We start from the raw sequence: 18,285 nt of genomic DNA on the forward strand, positions 1-18,285 counted from the left end.
AGTTCTATCTTCAGTTTAATAAGGAAACTGGGTCTGGATGAGGTACTGCGATGAGTAGAGGGCACAAAAGACCATGATGTCGAAGTGCAAACCTCCAATAAATCAAAATCTATTGCTTCCATCCCAGCCTGACCTCACTGCAGTGGTTAGATGGACGAAGGTTTGGGATTACTGCGAAATAGCTGGACTGAATGCTCCTACTTCACAGTTGTTCAGTCTAGCGCCATCTGTAATAATAGCAGTGGAATATGAAAACATGGAATCTTCCCAAACGATCCTCTCTGTTATTATTGTGCCAATTTTTCTGACAATTTTCGCGGATTTTTACGTATGCAACTTCAAAGTCTCTCCAAGGCGAAACAGCGGTCAATATCGTTACAGGCCTTGCCTGAAGCAGGTTTAATAATGGGCCACTATGGAAGGCAAAGCACTCCGCTGTTTGGAAAACAAATCAGACTTTAACGCCCAATTTTTTACTATTTCTCTATGCAATATTCACCTAAAAGCTGGCATTGGATAGCCTTGAGCAGGACACAGCAAACTTAAGGAAGCATTCGCAGGTCGTATAGCAAAACCCAATTTATCATTCATCTCAACTTTAGGCGCTACGGATCCGACAGGTTCTGAAAATGCAAGACAAAATAAGAGTAAAAAGGGAGCCATCGATCATAAAGGAAAATCGACTGGCATAAAAAACCGCGCATAGTAAAGTTGGGTGGGTATTTACGCGAACTGCTCGTAAAACTCCCAAAACAAGGAATACTCGTTAGTTGCTAAACTTTTCAAAGTTACTTAAATTTTTACTGAGACTTTTATTTTGTAAAGTTTCAACTTTTATTCCTACCTAAAGGCTGGCATTGGGTACGCTTGCGCTGGACAAATGAGGCTCAATGAAGCATTTTGTCTTTTAAATGCTACTTTGACTTTATCGTTTATGTCGACTTTGGGAGCCACCGAGCTAACAGGTTCTGAAATAAAATTTATGAAGCTACAAATTTTGCATATTTAAATTTTTCTTTTTGAATATTTCAATCAGGAAACTGCCTGTATGTAAGCAATTAAAATTTTAATTTTTTTTTCAAAACTTTCGAGGATAATTTTTTCGAAATTTTACCTAAAAGCCGGCATCGGGTATCCCTGCGCTGGACAGAGTAAACTCAGCGAAGTATTGGACTTTCGCATGCCGAAATCCATTTTGTCATGCATATTCACATTTGGAGCTACAGAGCCCACTGGTTCTGAAAAGGTGTTACGGAATTGTGAGGCTTCAAAGAGATATACGCGCAAAATAACTTAAGTATTTGAAAGAAAAATAAGCAAGGATACTTTTAACAGCACTGAAAACCGCCTTTTTCAAATTCGTTATTTTTTCTAACTACCCACCTATAAGCTGGCATGGGATATGACTGTGCCGGGCATAATAAGCTGAACGCCTTGCCCTGCGGCTTGTCCAACCAGTTGATGCGGTCTTTGACATCTACTTTTGGTGCAACGCTACCGACAGGTTCTGAAAAATAGTAATTTCACGGTTTTCCAATAGTTTTGAAACTGTGAACGTAACTGCCGTTATGTTGGGGAGATTTAAGGCTCTTCGTCAGTTCAAAAACTAATTTTAGAAAAGTTTACTAGAAGCTTAAATTCTGAATAAGACAGTTGCTAAGTTTCTTAGCCAATTAAGGTCTTTATCAATTTAATTAATGCAAATACATTTTCATTGGACTGAGGTTCTCAACCAATTCCTGTAGTTCCCAACTAATGAGAGGCAGAAGAAATTTAAATTCAAGCTTCAAGTCAAGATTGCGTTCATTTAAAGGTTCCCAAATGCATAACCACTGGATTATCGAGTTTCACAGGCAGTTTTTTCTCTCCAGCCACTGGAAACTCGCAAACGCCAAATAGCTTAAGTACGTCACCTCAAGAAAAAATTCCCAACAAAAACGGAACTAACTGCTGACTAACACAAATTGAAATACTGATCCAAAGTACTAGGTAATCAAAGTCTTACCTATAAACCGGCACTGGATATGATTGTGAGGGGCAGAACAAATTTAAAGAATTTCCAGCAGGTTTGTCAACCCATTTAATGCGATCGTTGGGATCCACTTTTGGTGCCACGCTACCAACAGGTTCTGAAAAGTTTTGTTTTTTATGCTATAAATTAAGAAAACTTAACAACTTAAAACTTCTGAAAGCGCCTGAATGTTTGGTGAAATGAATGAAGTAAGCAAACAAAAGAGTTTTTCTCCCGCAAACGACTTTTGTTTTTTTTGTTTTTGTGTCGGGACAAACTAGCAAGTACAGCTCTCCGGATTACCTTTTTAGTTTTCTTTAAATCTACCCGACCACCGGAGAAATCCGAATAGGTCTTGTGGTGGTGCAAAGGAGCCCAGGTAGTCGCTTCTTAACACATCAGTGCCAAAGACCTCAAACCTGATTCGAGCGAAGGTCGAGCGGGCGTATAGAAAGTGATCCGCCGTCTCACCATCTTCTCCACATGTCGGGCAGAGTGCACTGTCTGAGATGCCTACCTTTTCCATAGAAAGTGGCCCGTCAGCAGTCCAACCAGCTACCTACCCTTCTGCTTAATGACGGGAGGATCTGCGACAGTCGGTCGGTAGTCATAGTGTCATAGTTTTGTGTCGCAAAAGTTAGTCTCAGCATTTTTAAGAAAATTTAACGAAAAAGTTTTCCTTGCGCTCCTCAGTTGGTTAATGATACTCGCCAATAGCTGCATTATGCAGAGGCTTCCCATATCAGCATTTCTCAAAAACCATTTTTTTTTTAGAAACATAGATCCTTGCATTCTTATCAGCTGTTTTATCTTTGTAAGGAAACCCTCACCTATAAATTGGCACCGGATATGATTGCGCTGGACAAATTAAAGCAAAGCTACGATCAATCTCGGCACGTGCATAATTTATTTCATCTTTAATGTCGACTTTCGGTGCAACACTGCCAACCGGCTCTGAGATCATAAGAAAGTAAGTTTAGAAGATTAAGAAATTTTATGTTTCCAACTTTAAAAAGTGAAAAAACCTGAATGTTGGGCTGATTTAATTTCAGTATAGGGGTGTCGAAGAATAAAATTATCCAATTCAGAGCAATGAACGCCACTTAACCTCAAAATGCTTAAAACTCGCTTCTTGGTTCAAAAATGTTTACCGAATGGGATTGAGTTTTCTAGACCTATTGTGCCCCTTCATTGGTTTCGAGTATTTCTTTGAGCCCAACTTCCTCCAACAGTTTTAGTATTTGTACTATTTTTTTGTTTTCTCAATAGCTTCTTCCTCTTGGGCGTTTGCGCTGGTCACGATCCCAGCACATGTATGACGATTTAATCTTCCTCCTTACGGAAAATTATGCAGTGCCCAATTTTAGGTCAAAAGCCTTTGACTTGACGGAATTCTTATGTGACGTCCCAATGGGCAATTTTTTGAGTATTTTTGCAACTAGTTACCCTGTATTTAGCTTCTGCCCGGTCGGTACGACAGTGTGGTTCTGGACAGGGGAAATCTTCTGCCGACCGCGCAGTAGGGAGTTTATCAGGAATTTCATTACCTTTTATTCCAGAGTGGCCCGGAATCTAGCAAAGTACAATTTTATTTGTTGCACTAACTTGGTTTAGGTTGTTAAGGAATTCGTACACTAGTTTCGACTGTCCGACTATATGCCTAAGTGTGCACCCTTATCGCGCGTCATATGATTTATTCTGGCACAGATTGAAATTGGTTCAGCCTGAAAGACGCTAGACCTTTTGCACATTGGTTCAGAGATTTTCGTGGTTGCACTTATTGCACATGAAGAACTTCAACTGCCGCGTGAGACCCACGTCATCCTGGCACAATTACGTTCTCCATAATGCGACAGGTTAAACTCTGGCCTAAACAGGATCGACGCCCACATACTCAACATATGTACATATGTAGGTGCACCATGTGAAGGTACCCCGTTTGACACTGTTCGCCCTGTACAAACAGTATGTTTTCACGGTTTACAAGGATGGTATTTCGACAATGACAAAATTTACCTAAAAGCTGGCACCGGATATGATTGCGCCGGACATATCAACGCCTTGTCGCTGTGTAAGCGGGTGCGAGCGAAAGTAAACTCATCGCGGGTATCGACTTTGGGTGCAACACTGCCGACGGGTTCTAATGGAAGACGAGGAGGAAAATTATTCAGGATTTCAAGGATTTTATGCAAGAAATTTACGAACTAGTGTATAATGATTTACGAATCTGAATGTTGGAATAAATAGGTATGAGATTTGAATTTTATATTTTTTTGTAACACTACGTGTGATGAGCTGTAAATCGATATTTTCATTCAAAAATTTGGTATTTCTTAGCATAAACCTGCATATAACGTCTTCTCTTACGAACCCTTTTTCTTCAGTTGAAAAATTTATCTCGCCCAAAAAATGGAATTAACTCGTGAAAATTTGTATGCAATGATCTATTGCCATTTTCGACGCGGATTATCGAGACGGGGAGTGCATTGAATAGTTTACTTCAACTTTTGGAGCTGAAGCACTACAGTTAACCAATGGGAAACGATGGTGCAACAAATTCCAACACGATCGTCGCTCCTTGTAGGATGACATGAAAGCCAACCGAAAACTAGAGCAACTTGGAACAGTCAATTCTGAGTGAAACACAACCATTTTCAGATAATTAAGGAAAACCAACCGCCGAAGACGACGAGTCCGTTCTACGACAGTCGGTTCTACATTACCGGAATGACCCGGATTTATATCTGGTCAAGGATTTATCACTCCAGCACCATTCCTCGTACATATTTGGGGAACGTTTATGCTGCTACAACAACAATAACGAGCCATCCCTCATCAAGTCAATGCGAGCTCTCACGTATCGGTTCACACAAGAGAGTTTTTGAGCACCCAAAAGATTGAATTAAAGGGTCATCCGCCTCTCATCTCTGATTCGGCACCTATTGATTTCTTTCTGTTCTCGAACTTGAAAAATATAATGTTAGGTCAACGTTTTTCATCGCCTGGAGCAGCTATTGAAGCCTCTGAACAGCACGTTCTGAAGGTATCCACTTCTGAGTGGCAAAAGTGTTTGAAAAATAGTTGAAACGAATGCAGAAATTTATTAACTTCTAAGGAGAATACTTTGAAAAACAATGAAGCCATTTTCATTATTATTTTACTGTGTTTTCATTATTGGTCGCAAAATATAAAAGATACGTATGTGAGCTGACTCAAAATTCGATGATTTTTAACAGATCTTCTCATAGCGTTGAGACGCACCTTACTATTGGAACCGGATATGCTTGTCCAGGGCATTACATCACATACTCTTGGCCCATTTTCACTTGTATAAATTGGAACTTGTCATGTAAACTGGTAACTTTTGGTGGTACTGAGCCGACGGGCTCTAAAATTAAGAAGAAGTTAAAGGTTACGATCTGTTATGTTTCTGCTGGAATGACGGGCGTTTAAGGTGTACTTTCGAAATTGGTTGGTCATCTGTGAAGCCGTTTTTAGATTCGGTGAATGTTTGGAAATATACTCTGGGAACTCCTTGCGGGATTAATTCAACAAGGTATCTTAACACAGCTGTAGCAAAATATATTGGCAGGGTGCAGCTGTACATAACATTGATGCATAGCCGAAGGACTGGTGACGCTGTGAATGGCGCCGTGCATTTTAATGGCAAATTCGCGAGTTTTAAGACCGCTAAGCTTACTGTCCCAGCTTTCAACTTTGCTTTACTAAAGGTAGCAGACTTAAATGGGACTTGGAAGCTGTGAAAAACGTCAATTTCATATCTACGGGTGAAGTAATTTTCCGAATCCTCTTCTTAAAGTTTTTATGCTGATTACTAAATATTTCATTTTTTTATTGTTTTTAATTATATGATTGACTGGGAACTACCTCACAATCGGCACCGGATATGCTTGGCCTGGGCACTGCATAGAGTACTCTTGCCCAACTTTTGTTTGCAGAACTTGAAATTTGTCATGCAAACTCGTCACCTTGGGCGGTACTGAGCCGACAGGTTCTGCATAAAGAAGGCATATTTGTAAATTAAAATTCTTGGGAAAACAAGCGTGAATGTTGGGGCGAAAACGTGTTTGGCCATGAGAAAATGAAACAACTTAAAATAGGTAGAGAATAGTTTTAAGATTTCAAAATGTTTGATTGATTTTTTGCTTGACTTTCAACTACCTTACGATCGGCACCGGATACGCTTGCCCTGGGCATTGCATTGAGAAACTGTGACCAAGCTTAACTTGCATTAAAAGGAATTTATCGTGAATATTAAGTATTTTTGGCGGAACAGAGCCAAGAGGTTCTAGAAAAAGCAAAAACAAACAAAATATGGTTACTTAAGATACTGTAATTTCCATGTTGAAAACGTGCCTGAGTGTGGGGAAGTATTCAAATTTCAAAAATTGTCTTTTTAATTTTAATATTAGGTGCGCACCTAAGTTCCCGCTGTTTGTCAATAGATGCCGCCAGCAGTGTGTGCTAGTCGATTCTAACATAACCTAAACGTCATAAACCAAGCTTAGACACCTGGTAAACAAACTGCTTCGACCCATTAGTGATTTGATTTAGGTATCATATACTTTTGGTCTTGTGAAAATGTCTGATTTTGTGTCGAATAATCGTCGTTTGTGGGAAGTGTTGATTTTCCTCTTTCATTCGAAAAACGGCGGCTGAAGCGTATCAAGAGCTGGAGATACTGTTTTAAGTGAATTGCCGAGATTGGTTCCGTCGCTTCAAGGCAGGTCCGCGTGAAGGCAGGCCAAAAACCTTCGAATACGCAGGGAGGCATTGCTCAATGAGGATCCGTGTCAAATGCAAGAAGACCTTGCTTCAGTATTAGGAGTTACCCGCCAATCCATTTCCAAACGATTGCATGCTTTGGGAATGATTCAGAAACAGGGGATTTGGGTTCCTTATGAGTTGAAACCAAGGCATGTTGCACGTCGTTTTTTCGCCTGTGAACAACTGCTCCAGCGGCTTCTACGTTGTCGTTTCGGCTATGTATTTGGTGGGACCAAGTTGGTGTTATTTATTATGAACTGTTAAAACCAAGCGAAACCATCACTGGGGATCGGAATCGACATTCATATGAAGACATCCAAAAAAGGCTTGATCTGTGAATAGCCCCAAAAGATGAACAGTTTTACCGTGACGGTATACGAGATCTGCCAGAAAGATGCGAAAAAGTAGTAGCCAGCGATGGGCAATACTTTCACTTGTAACCAATTTTTCAGAATAAAGTTGTATTTTCATCAAAAAAGCAGCGAGAACTTAGTTGCTAGTATGCTTAAAATTGTAGGTCCTTCCATTTGTGGAAAAATAAAGAGGCGCACGCCACAAATAGGAGGACGAGCTCTGCCAAACACCCAAAATGGGTGTAAGCGCCAATTATTTTTATTTATTTTTATTTATTAAAATAAAATATATATTACAATAAAAAATTAAAAAAATTAAAACAATAAAAAAAATCTTTTTTGTAAAACCCTTAAGGTCGCCTATTGATGGAATGTATGTTAATGTAAGTGTAGGCATAGTATAAGATACACCCAATAATGTAAACGTAGAGTAATGCTAAGAAGAGATGTAGTATTAAGTACTACAAGGTAACCCTAAATGACAAATGGAAGAAAGAATAAAATGGAAGTCACTTCCGCTTGGATCGTAAAAATAGCCAGTCGTTTTATTTCTATCAGAATTTAATCGTGAGCCATCCGGCTTTAAAATATCTGGAAGTACCCTCAATTTACAACTCAGGTGTGGGGTTGTGCAAACGCAACCCAATAAACTACACATTTTAAAGATAACTTTAATATTTTGCGAGATAATGGCAAATATTCGCCAAGAACTAACTAACGTGCTGACTGAGGCTGGTGTGGAATTTCCAACTACAGCAACGACAACCCAATTGCGCCGATTGCTGCGGGATGTGGTAGGAGCCACTCGGAGCACGGAAATTTCAAGAAATGACGATAATTTAAATTCTGCCGCTACTGCTGGTACTGCCGCTGTTGATGCCACTGCTACTGCCGACGTTTTCACCTCTGCTGACGACACTGCCGGTACTGACACTAATGCTGCTATTAGTGCTACTGCCGCTACTAATGCTACTGCCGCTATTGATACTACTGCCGCTATTGATATTATTGCCGCTTCTGATGTTTTTGACTCTGCCGCTACTGATGTACGTGCCGCTGCTGACGTACGTGCCGCTGCTGACGCTACCAATATTAGAAACTGTGGACGGACTAGTATGTTTATTGGTCTAGATGAAGAGATCGCAGCTTTGCAAAAGCGGGTAGAAATTCTCAAGCTGGCCAAACAAATCGAAGAACTCGAAGGCCGTCCGAAAAATCAGAGTATACGGCGTCTGGAATTTGGGGACCTTGAACATGCCATCCCCAAATTCAGTGGAGATGATGTCACTTTAACGGTGAACCAATTCCTAAAAGATTTTGAGGATCTAATGGAATCGACTGGAGCTGACGACCGATTTAAACTGCTTGCACTTCGTCGTTCGCTGACGGGCACGGCGAAAGTTTTCCTGACGACAACAGTAGCGTTGAACTATGGTGCGCTAAGGAAAGCGCTAAAAGACGAATTCGACATATCCGTCACACGGCATGAGATATATAAGATGTTGGCACAACGTCGCTGGAAGCGGAAAGATGAGTCGCTGCACTGTTATGTGCTGACAATGCAAGCCTTAGGAAAACGAGCCAATGTCAGCGATCTTGAGGTTATTGATTTTATTATTGATGGAATCGGGAATGTCCCAAACTCGCATATCCTTATGACGGCCCGAACCTTAGACGAATTCAAGACGCTGGTGATCCGTTTCCAAAACAAATATTTTGCAGTTGGCACGGCACAGACAGCAGCTCCCAAAACAACAAAACCAGCAGCCGAACAAAAAATAAAGTGCTACAATTGTTCGAAGGATGGCCACATCAAACCCAACTGCCCTTACCCTATGCGACCAAATAACGCCTGTTTCCGATGTTGGAAGATGGGGCACGATCACCGATCCTGCCCGAACCCACCAAAAGTTTTGAAGCCCCGAGAAGTTGCTGCCGTACAAGTGGATACAGACCATGACGTGGTTGGCGCATTTAATTATGTAAGTATAGTATTAAAAACCGATGTTGAACCTTTAGTTATAGATTTAATGGCTTTATTTGATACCGGTAGTCCGACTAGCCTTATCCAGGAGTCACTGGTTCCTAAAGGGGTCCAAAAGGAATGTGTAAAGAGACCAGTTCAAAAATACAAAGGCATTGGTGGGAATTATATTGAAATACTTTATGTTTTAAAAACTTTTGTTAAATACTGTGGAAAAATTGAAGAAATTGAATTAAATGTAATTTCCAATAGAAATATGACTATGCCAATTATTTTGGGCCGTGACTTCCTGGGGTTGTTTAACATTAAATTATCAAAGGCACTGAAGAAATATAGTAAGCATAAGTTGTTTCAAATACGGTCCCTTATGGAGCCAAAAAGCTTAAATTCTGTAACCGACTCGAATGCATTTATCGCAGTTGCGGAACAGCATGAGTTAGGAAGAAACCATGCTAGTAAAATCATTCTAAATGATTCCTTGTCTTTGGGTGAGTTCACTGCCGTTGACGTACCTGACATTTTCCATATTGATTTTTCATCTGACGAATGTAATGTTGACGTGTGTCCTAACATGACTAAAATCTGTCGTGATAAATTAAAGCAGCTTATTAATGATAATTATTTAAAGTCAAAAATAAAGCCCGAACCATACAAATATGAGATGAAGATTCATTTGACAACTGACGTTCCTTTTCATTCCGCCCCCCGCCGATTGTCATATTTGGAGCGCAGCCAAGTGCAATCCATCATTGAGGAACTTCGTGAAGAGGGGATCATAAGACCGAGTGACTCGCCGTATGCCTCAGCCGTAGTATTAGTGAAAAAGAAGAGCGGTAAAATCCGTATGTGCATAGACTATAGGGCCCTTAACAAACTTACCATCAGGGATAATTACCCGTTACCTCTGATTGATGACTGTATCGAATATTTACAAAATAAAAGGCATTTTTCAGTATTAGACTTGAAAAGCGGTTTCCATCAGGTGCATATGGCCCCTGAATCCATACCATTAACTTCTTTTGTGACTCCAAATGGACAGTTTGAATTTCTGAAAATGCCATTCGGACTGAAGAATGCACCTGCGGTATTCCAACGATTTATCAATCATGTCTTTCGAGATATGGTTGATAATAGGAAAATTATTATTTATATGGACGATATTATTATCGCTACCGAAACATTTGACGAACATGTAGACCTGCTGAAGACCGTATTAACCAGACTTACCTTGCGCGCACTAAAACTCAATCTGGAAAAGTGTAAATTTGGATATGCCGAAATCGAATATCTGGGGTACTCAGTAACCAGGACAGGAATACTGCCGAACAACTCCCATATTAAGAGTATACAAAATTTCCCTATACCTACTAACTCAAAACAACTGCAGTCATGCATAGGTCTGTTTTCTTATTTCCGCCGATTTGTACCTTCCTTTTCCCAGATAGCCAAACCTTTGCAGAACTTGCTTAAGAGAGACGCGCGATTCGAGTTTGATCAGGAGTGTATTGACGCATTTAACGAGTTAAAATTTAGGCTGACGCGGAGCCCAGTTTTGGCCATATATAGTCCCAAAAGGGAAACCGAATTGCATTGTGATGCAAGCAGCATAGGTTTTGGAGCAGTGCTATTGCAGCGGCAGGACGATGAAAGGTTTCACCCAATATCATATTTCTCCAAAACAGCAACAAGTGCAGAATCAAAATACCACAGTTTTGAGCTGGAGACGCTAGCAATCATATATGCATTGAGACGGTTTAGGACTTACTTAGAGGGTATTCCCTTCACAATAGTAACTGATTGCAACTCACTAACCTTAACTCTTGATAGGAGGCAGCTTAATCCCAGAATAGCTAGGTGGGCCCTTGAATTAGAGAACTTTAATTATAAAATAAGACATAAGCGAGGTGCTGCGATGGGCCACGTCGATGCATTAAGCAGGAGACAGATAGGTTTAATCATAGATGTGGATGATATCCAATTCCAAATACAAGTCGCACAAGAGCGAGATAACCATGTTAAGACTATACGAGACCGTTTGGAACGCGAAAATGTCACTGACTATGATCTAATGGACGGGGTTGTTTACAAAAGAAATCAAGACGGGAAGATGGCCCTATACGTACCTCATGAGATGGAGTCTAATGTCATACGCGTGATACATGAAAAAATGGGTCATTTAGCAACTGAAAAGACACATGAGAAGCTAAAATTGTACTACTGGTTTCCCAATATGAGATTAAAAGTGGAAAGGTTTGTAAGAAATTGTCTGAAGTGCATAATGTATGCCACACCCCCACAGAATAAGGAAAGAACTTTGTATCCCATCTCCAAAACTGCTTTGCCATTTGATACGATCCACTTGGATCATTTTGGACCATTACCATCGATTAGATCTAAACGTAAACACATTTTAGTTGTTGTTGATGGTTTCACAAAATTCGTAAAACTTTATCCGTGTAATACAACAAGCGCTAAGGAAGTTATTAATGCTCTTGACAAGTACTTTAGTTATTATAGTAGACCAAGGAGAATTGTGACTGACCGAGGAACCTGTTTCACCTCTTTAGAATTTAGTTCATTTTTAACGAAACGAAATGTAAGTCATATAAAAGTCGCGGTAGCTTCTCCACAGGCAAATGGTCAGGTAGAAAGAGTAAATAGAGTTCTAAAGACGATGCTGGGTAAACTGACGGATGAAATTAAGCATGACGACTGGGTTAGTAAATTACTTGAGGTGGAATATGCCATGAATAACTCAATTCACAGTACCTGTAGGGATACTCCCAGTCGACTCTTGTTTGGCGTGGAACAAAGGGGAGTAATAGTGGATGAGTTTACCGAATACTTTCAGGATATGTTGTGTCCTGATTACGAACGAGATCTTACCCAGATACGAGACAGAGCATCTAAGGCTATTACAGCTAGGCAGGAGTATGACGTTAAGCGGGCTTCAAAGGGTAGCCCTAGTACCCAGTACATCCCAGGTGATTATGTGGTCATAAGGAATGTAGACACCACGGCTGGTAGTAACAAGAAATTTATACCCCGATATCGAGGTCCTTATGTCATTCACAAAAGTTTAGGAAACGACAGGTATGTTGTCCGCGACATTGGCGGTTGTCAGCTCACCCAGCTTCCGTATGATGGGGTTATCGAGGCTCACCGCATAAAAAGGTGGGTTCAGCAACCCGATAAATGCATAGAGTTGGAAAGTGATCCCCTAGGAGATTATTCTGAGTTTGATGAACCGCGAATGATCGAGGGCGATCACTTATCAGGTTTGGCCGAGTTGTAAAACCCTTAAGGTCGCCTATTGATGGAATGTATGTTAATGTAAGTGTAGGCATAGTATAAGATACACCCAATAATGTAAACGTAGAGTAATGCTAAGAAGAGATGTAGTATTAAGTACTACAAGGCAACCCTAAATGACAAATGGAAGAAAGAATAAAATGGAAGTCACTTCCGCTTGGATCGTAAAAATAGCCAGTCGTTTTATTTCTATCAGAATTTAATCGTGAGCCATCCGGCTTTAAAATATCTGGAAGTACCCTCAATTTACATTTTAAATATAGAGCCTAAAAGCGATCACTCATTTTAGTAAATATTTGCTACCCATAATATTCATATACTCCAATCATATTGCTAGAACTAATTCAAAACACCCTTTTTTACTTCAAATCCTTGAACTTCCTACCTTACAATGGGTACGGGAAAAGCTTGTCCAGGACATTGCATAGCATACGTCGCACTCTCAGGCACTTGCATAGTGCGCACTTTTTCGAGTAGATTCATTTTTGGTGGCACACTACCAACGGGCTCTAAATATTATCAGGAAATGTAACGTAGTTTTTGAAAAACGTTTGAAAATTATTGAGGAAAATATTTATAATTGCCTGAATGTTGCCGCAAACCGATTTTTTAGATACTAAAAATTCGAAAACTACCATTTTTCCAACAAATTTTTATTGCCTACCTGTAAGCTGGTATTGGATATGACTGAGCTGGACATTTTAGATTAAAATTTTCGCCCAGATATGCGCGGACACTTGAGAGTGCGCTTTCCATATTGACTTTAGGGCGCACAGAGCCAATAGGTTCTGGTAGAGAATAAAAATGGTGAAAATGAATGAGTAATTAAATTTTAATGAAAAAAAATTAATAAAAAAATGTATACAAACTAAAATTATAAAAAAAAGCATTCTAATAAAAAAAATTGTTTTACTAACCAAAATGTTGGGCGATTTCAATTGGTAACACGATTTGAAGTTGCACACTCTATTTTATTGCGAGGCAGGAAAAGTGCACTTCAAAAATCGTTTTCAGTTTTGACACTGACAATTTAGTAACAAATCTTACTCGTAAAAAATTTTTTGGTGCCTACCTATAGGCTGGTATGGGATACGACTGTGCAGGACATTTGAGGCTAAAACTTTCACCCAAGCTGGCGCGCGCAATATTCAATTCACTCTCGATACTGACTCTGGGCGCCACCGAACCAATGGGTTCTGGAATGAAAAATAAGTTTAAGTAGTTTCTCGAACGAAGCAGAGGAGGTTCAAGAAAATTTTTGCCAAAATGTTGGGAAAGTTTTTTTAAAGGTTTCCTGAATCTCGTGATTGCAAACCAAAATTACGTAAGAAGCTTTAAAAAACCACATACAACTCCATGGCACCTATTATAAAGGGTGAACAGATTGGAGGTACTTTTTCTAATAGGGGGGTTTTTTACAGATCCTGCGTGACTACTGTCAAACCAAATACATAACTTTTTTCAGTATTCATTGACATTTCATCATGGAAAGACTTACGCCTCAACAAAGTTTACAAATCGTACAATTGTATTACGAAAAACGACGGTCTGTGAAAGGTGTTCATCGCGCGTTCGGCCTGCTTTTCGATGCCGGAAATTGAAGCCTGGGATCTCCATTTGGTGCCAACAAGCGGCGCCGGCGTTACTTGCCATACAGCCCGTGGAACAATGGATTCACTGCGTCGTCGTTTAGGTAAGCAATTTATCACTCATCTCGGACTAGTGGATTGACCACAAAGATCGTGTGTTATCACACCTTTGGAGTTTTATTTGTGGAGCTATGTATAGTTTAAATGCTTTGCGGATGAACCAGCTTCGATTGAGGCATTGGAAGCCAACATTATTGAACTTATTCACGAGATACCGACCGAAGTCTTCCGGCGAGTGATTCGAAATTGGTGTTTACGGATGGGCGAATTACGGCGCAGTTGCGGCCAATATGTGAAAGGGATTATCTTTAAAAAATTAATGTCAGAAATGGTTCTACTCAAAAATAATAAAGATTGCCCAATCAATTTCAATTTTCGTTGTTTTATTTTAATTTGAAATCCAATGCCTCTAAATTGATCACCCTTTATTTCTCTCAGCAATAAGCAACTAAGAAGGAGAAATTTGGCTTATTTACTGGCCACAACTTGCCCACATAATTTTTAGTCAACAATTTCAAATTATACCGTTATCTACCTATGCGCTGGCGTCGGATATGATTGCGCTGGGCAGAGTAAAGCGAATCCAACGCCACTCGCGATTTCGCGTGTCTGCAGCTTGTCTTGTACGTTAATTTTGGGTTTGACGCTAGCGACCGGTTCTACGAAAAGTGGACAATGAAAATTGCATGTCAAAATTGTTACGTGCAAAATAATAGTTTTACTGAGCAATAATTTCAAGCTGTCTGAATGCTGGTGGATAAAAACAAACAAACGCATCACTAGAAAAAAAGCTTCCGAAACAATTTAAAGTAAGTAGCGTAAAAAATTGCAATTTTTACCTAAACGCCGGCATTGGATAGGATTGTGCAAGACAGAGTAGTGCATAATTGTGACCCAATTCGATATCGATAAATTGGTGTTTGTCTTGTGGTTGTACTTTGGGGCGTACACTGCCAACAGGCTCTGGTTGTAAGAGAAAAAAAATCGTTAGTAATGATTGATTTAGGAAGTGCCATGGACATATTAAAAATGGGTTAAACTGCCTGAAAGTATGTTCAAATCTGATCAAATATGTAGGTTGTTGTTAATTTATGTTAACGACGTACCTAAAAATAGGCACTGGATATGATTGTGCGGGACAAAAAAGTGCACTACCACTGCCGCTGGCAATTTGCATCATTTTGAAGCGTTCAAGAAATGTGATTTTGGGTGCAACGCTGCCAACGGGTTCTGTAACAGGTTTAGAGAAAGAGTTAAGCAAGAATCTATTTATAGTGCACGGATGTTGGGATAGAATACGCGCGCAAATACACAAACCTCTTAGCACCAAATCTTTAAAATATTGAGAGTTATAAAATTCTGGGAGTTATAAATTTCCAACATCAAATATTCCTATTAATTCTTCACAGCCCTCGAAATTGTGAAGCATAGTTACCTAAAAGCTGGTTGTGGATATGCTTGTGCAGGGCATAGCAGGCTCAAACTTTGATTCTGTTTACCCTTAACGTGTTTGAAGTCCTCACCAATACTAATTTTTGGACTCACACTGCCAACCGGTTCTAGAAATTTGAAAATCATGGCATTAAAGTTATAAGTAACCCGACATGTTAGAATGCTTTTTTGAAAACTGCCTTTTTCTATTTTATTTCAAAATTAAAATTTCCTTATTTACGAGGGTTGCCTTATGTATTTTGCGTGCAGTATTGAAAACACAGTAAAATAATAATGAAAATGGCTTAATTGTTTTTCAAAATATTCCGCTTGGAAGTCAATACACTTCTGCATTCGCTTGAACTAATTTTCAAAGCACTTTTGCCACTCAGAGGCTTCAATAGCTGCTTAGGGCGTTGAAAAATGTTGGCATTGCATTTTATTTTTTCTGCTTGGGAACAAAAAGAAATCATTAGGTGCTAAATCAGAGCTGCAAGACGGATGCCTCATTAATTCGATTTTTTGAGAGTTCAAAAACTCTCTTCTGTGAGCTAATACGTGAAACCCCCTAAGACAATTGAGTCTCCCTTACCGGAACGAGCCGGATTTGTACTCGACTAAGGGCTGCGGCATGAAAAAGGAATGTTTATGCTGCTACAACAGCAAAAACCTCGCGTTCTCTTTATGAAGGATGCCTCGGCGGTTGGTTTTCCTTATTCTCCGAAAACTTCTGGCAAAGAAATGGTTTAGTACTACTCGGTATTGACTGTTGCATAGTTGCGTCATAACTAAATTTTCTGAAAAAAAGGCGACGATTTGCTTTGCGGTATTTTTTCCTCGAACAACTTTTTTTCGATTACGCTCGTCTTGGAGCACCCATACTGACGATTGGTGTTTTGTTTCCCGCTCATACGTTTAGGTTCAAAATGCATCATCTGTTACGCTGTTGACACTCGCGGCAAAATTTGTTCAACATTTCTTTACACCAATCAACATGAGTTGCCATGGAGCCATTTGTTAGAGCCTGAGCCACCTCCCAAATGTGTAGGAAGGCATCTCCTTAAATACATTTACGAGATCGAGAACAAAAAACAACTACAACTTCTGGACCGCATAGTTTGCATACAGGCATTAAACAGTATTCGTCGGTAGACTTTTACCACATTACTAAACTCCGGATCTCCGAATGGCGTTATCGTCTATTGCAGGCAAAGACCTTCAGCTACCTCGCAAGACTAGCGTAAATTTGCCTCAATTACGTTCTAGATAGGTTAAACTCCTACTTATCCAGAATCGACCCCGACCAACCCAACATATGTCCAGCATGTGAACGCACTCCGCCCAATACCAACCGCATGCCCCCTCAACTACTCAACTAACACCTCTCTTCCTCTGGACCCAACCTGTCGAAACAGCACGTTTCCTGAGCCTACCGTTAGATGAGTTAGACAATGACGATCAGTGATTACATCGCACGAGCAGGGTTTAGTAAACTCCTATAATAACAACAAGTACTTTTTTGGACAATTGTGAACTTGTGCCGCATCCAACAAAAAAAAAATATTCTTGACGACAAAATGTTCATGGAATATTGAAATATCTGCTGGTTCCACTAATGCCCAAAGATGCCTCCATCTCGCGATATGTCACAAGGTAAGTTGACCTATGAACAAAGAACGAAAAAGCTCATAAATGAAAATGTTCTTTGTAGGTCTATGCTTTTATAAAGTTTACTTAATCAGTCGAGCCCAGTCGAATGATGTTAATTCTCCCTACGTTTTCCTCATTGCTTGAATGTAACTCAATTCATTCATCTGTAGGTGTTTTCATCAACTACAATTTTTTCATATCTTCGCTCATCGTTCAACTTTTTAAGCGGTTGTAAAGTTTTAAAAGCTATTTCGCTATACCTGAAAATCGGTGTGGGATACGCCTGCGCCGGGCAAAGTAAACTTAAACTGCGGCCGCTTTTCGCCTTTAAGTGATTATAATCATCGCCGGCATTAATTTTAGGACTAACACTGCCCACAGGTTCTAGAAATATAATGGAAAATATGAAGTGATGAAGCCTTCAACTTACACTCGTTCAACTAACAAATACCTGGATCATGAAACAACCAAATTAAGAGTTCCTTGCTTACATTTACCTAAAAACGGGCACCGGAAAAGCCTGAGCAGGACAAAGCAGCGTTACACTTTGTCCCCCATTCACCTTAACGGTACGCGAATCATCACCGGAGGTCAATTTTGGTGCCACACTACCGACGGGCTCTGTTGTATCATAAAAAAAAAGGGTTGAATATAAAGAAAGGAAATGAAGAACTCAAATCATAGGCCATGAAAACCTTGTTGGGATAGGACTAATTATATGATTCAATGTAGACCGACATTATTTAGTATTTTGTCTACGTCCTTTTGCCACTTCGCAGCGACAAATACAAAAAAAGTTTCTATTACCTAAAAATTGGCACAGGATATGCTTGGGCGGGGCACATCAATGTAGCGCTTTGTGCGTTTAATACTTTTGGTATTTTAATGGCATCATCACCGGCAGTCATTTTGGGACTAACGCTACCAACTGGTTCTGCAGAAAACATATTATTGGAGGCCAATAAGAAAAAAGAAAAATTAACAAGATTTTTTTTTTCAAAAACTACTTGAATGTTGAAACAGGCTCATGAAACCTCTCTCTTCGAAAAGTATTTACTCCCAATTGGGACATAAAAATACGTAGAATGCTTTAGCGCTTGTTTTTAA

At 39.8% G+C, this 18,285-nt stretch overlaps 2 protein-coding genes across 2 annotated transcripts in view; one reads left to right on the forward strand and one right to left on the reverse strand.

Moving 5' to 3' along the window:
- Nucleotides 1-18,285, reverse strand: part of LOC128867720 (cell adhesion molecule Dscam2) — a 245,634-nt gene that overhangs the window by 106,057 nt on the left and 121,292 nt on the right. The window contains exon 6 of the mRNA XM_054109170.1: nucleotides 14,937-15,060. Within this exon, the coding sequence (XP_053965145.1) occupies nucleotides 14,937-15,060 (124 nt within the window). The remainder of the gene's footprint in view (nucleotides 1-14,936; nucleotides 15,061-18,285) is intronic.
- On the forward strand, nucleotides 7,767-9,284 carry LOC128867721 (uncharacterized). Its single transcript, XM_054109171.1, has 2 exons — nucleotides 7,767-9,134; nucleotides 9,206-9,284. Exons 1-2 carry the CDS (start codon nucleotides 7,842-7,844, stop codon nucleotides 9,212-9,214), a joined length of 1,302 nt encoding a protein of 433 aa, XP_053965146.1. The 5' UTR covers nucleotides 7,767-7,841; the 3' UTR covers nucleotides 9,215-9,284.

This window comes from Anastrepha ludens, chromosome 6 (assembly GCF_028408465.1).
Source record: "Anastrepha ludens isolate Willacy chromosome 6, idAnaLude1.1, whole genome shotgun sequence".
NCBI lineage: Eukaryota > Metazoa > Arthropoda > Insecta > Diptera > Tephritidae > Anastrepha > Anastrepha ludens.

Excerpts from the sequence above, each read along its gene's own strand:
- LOC128867721 (XM_054109171.1), top strand. The coding sequence starts at position 7,842 with ATGGCAAATATTCGCCAAGAACTAACTAACGTGCTGACTGAGGCTGGT.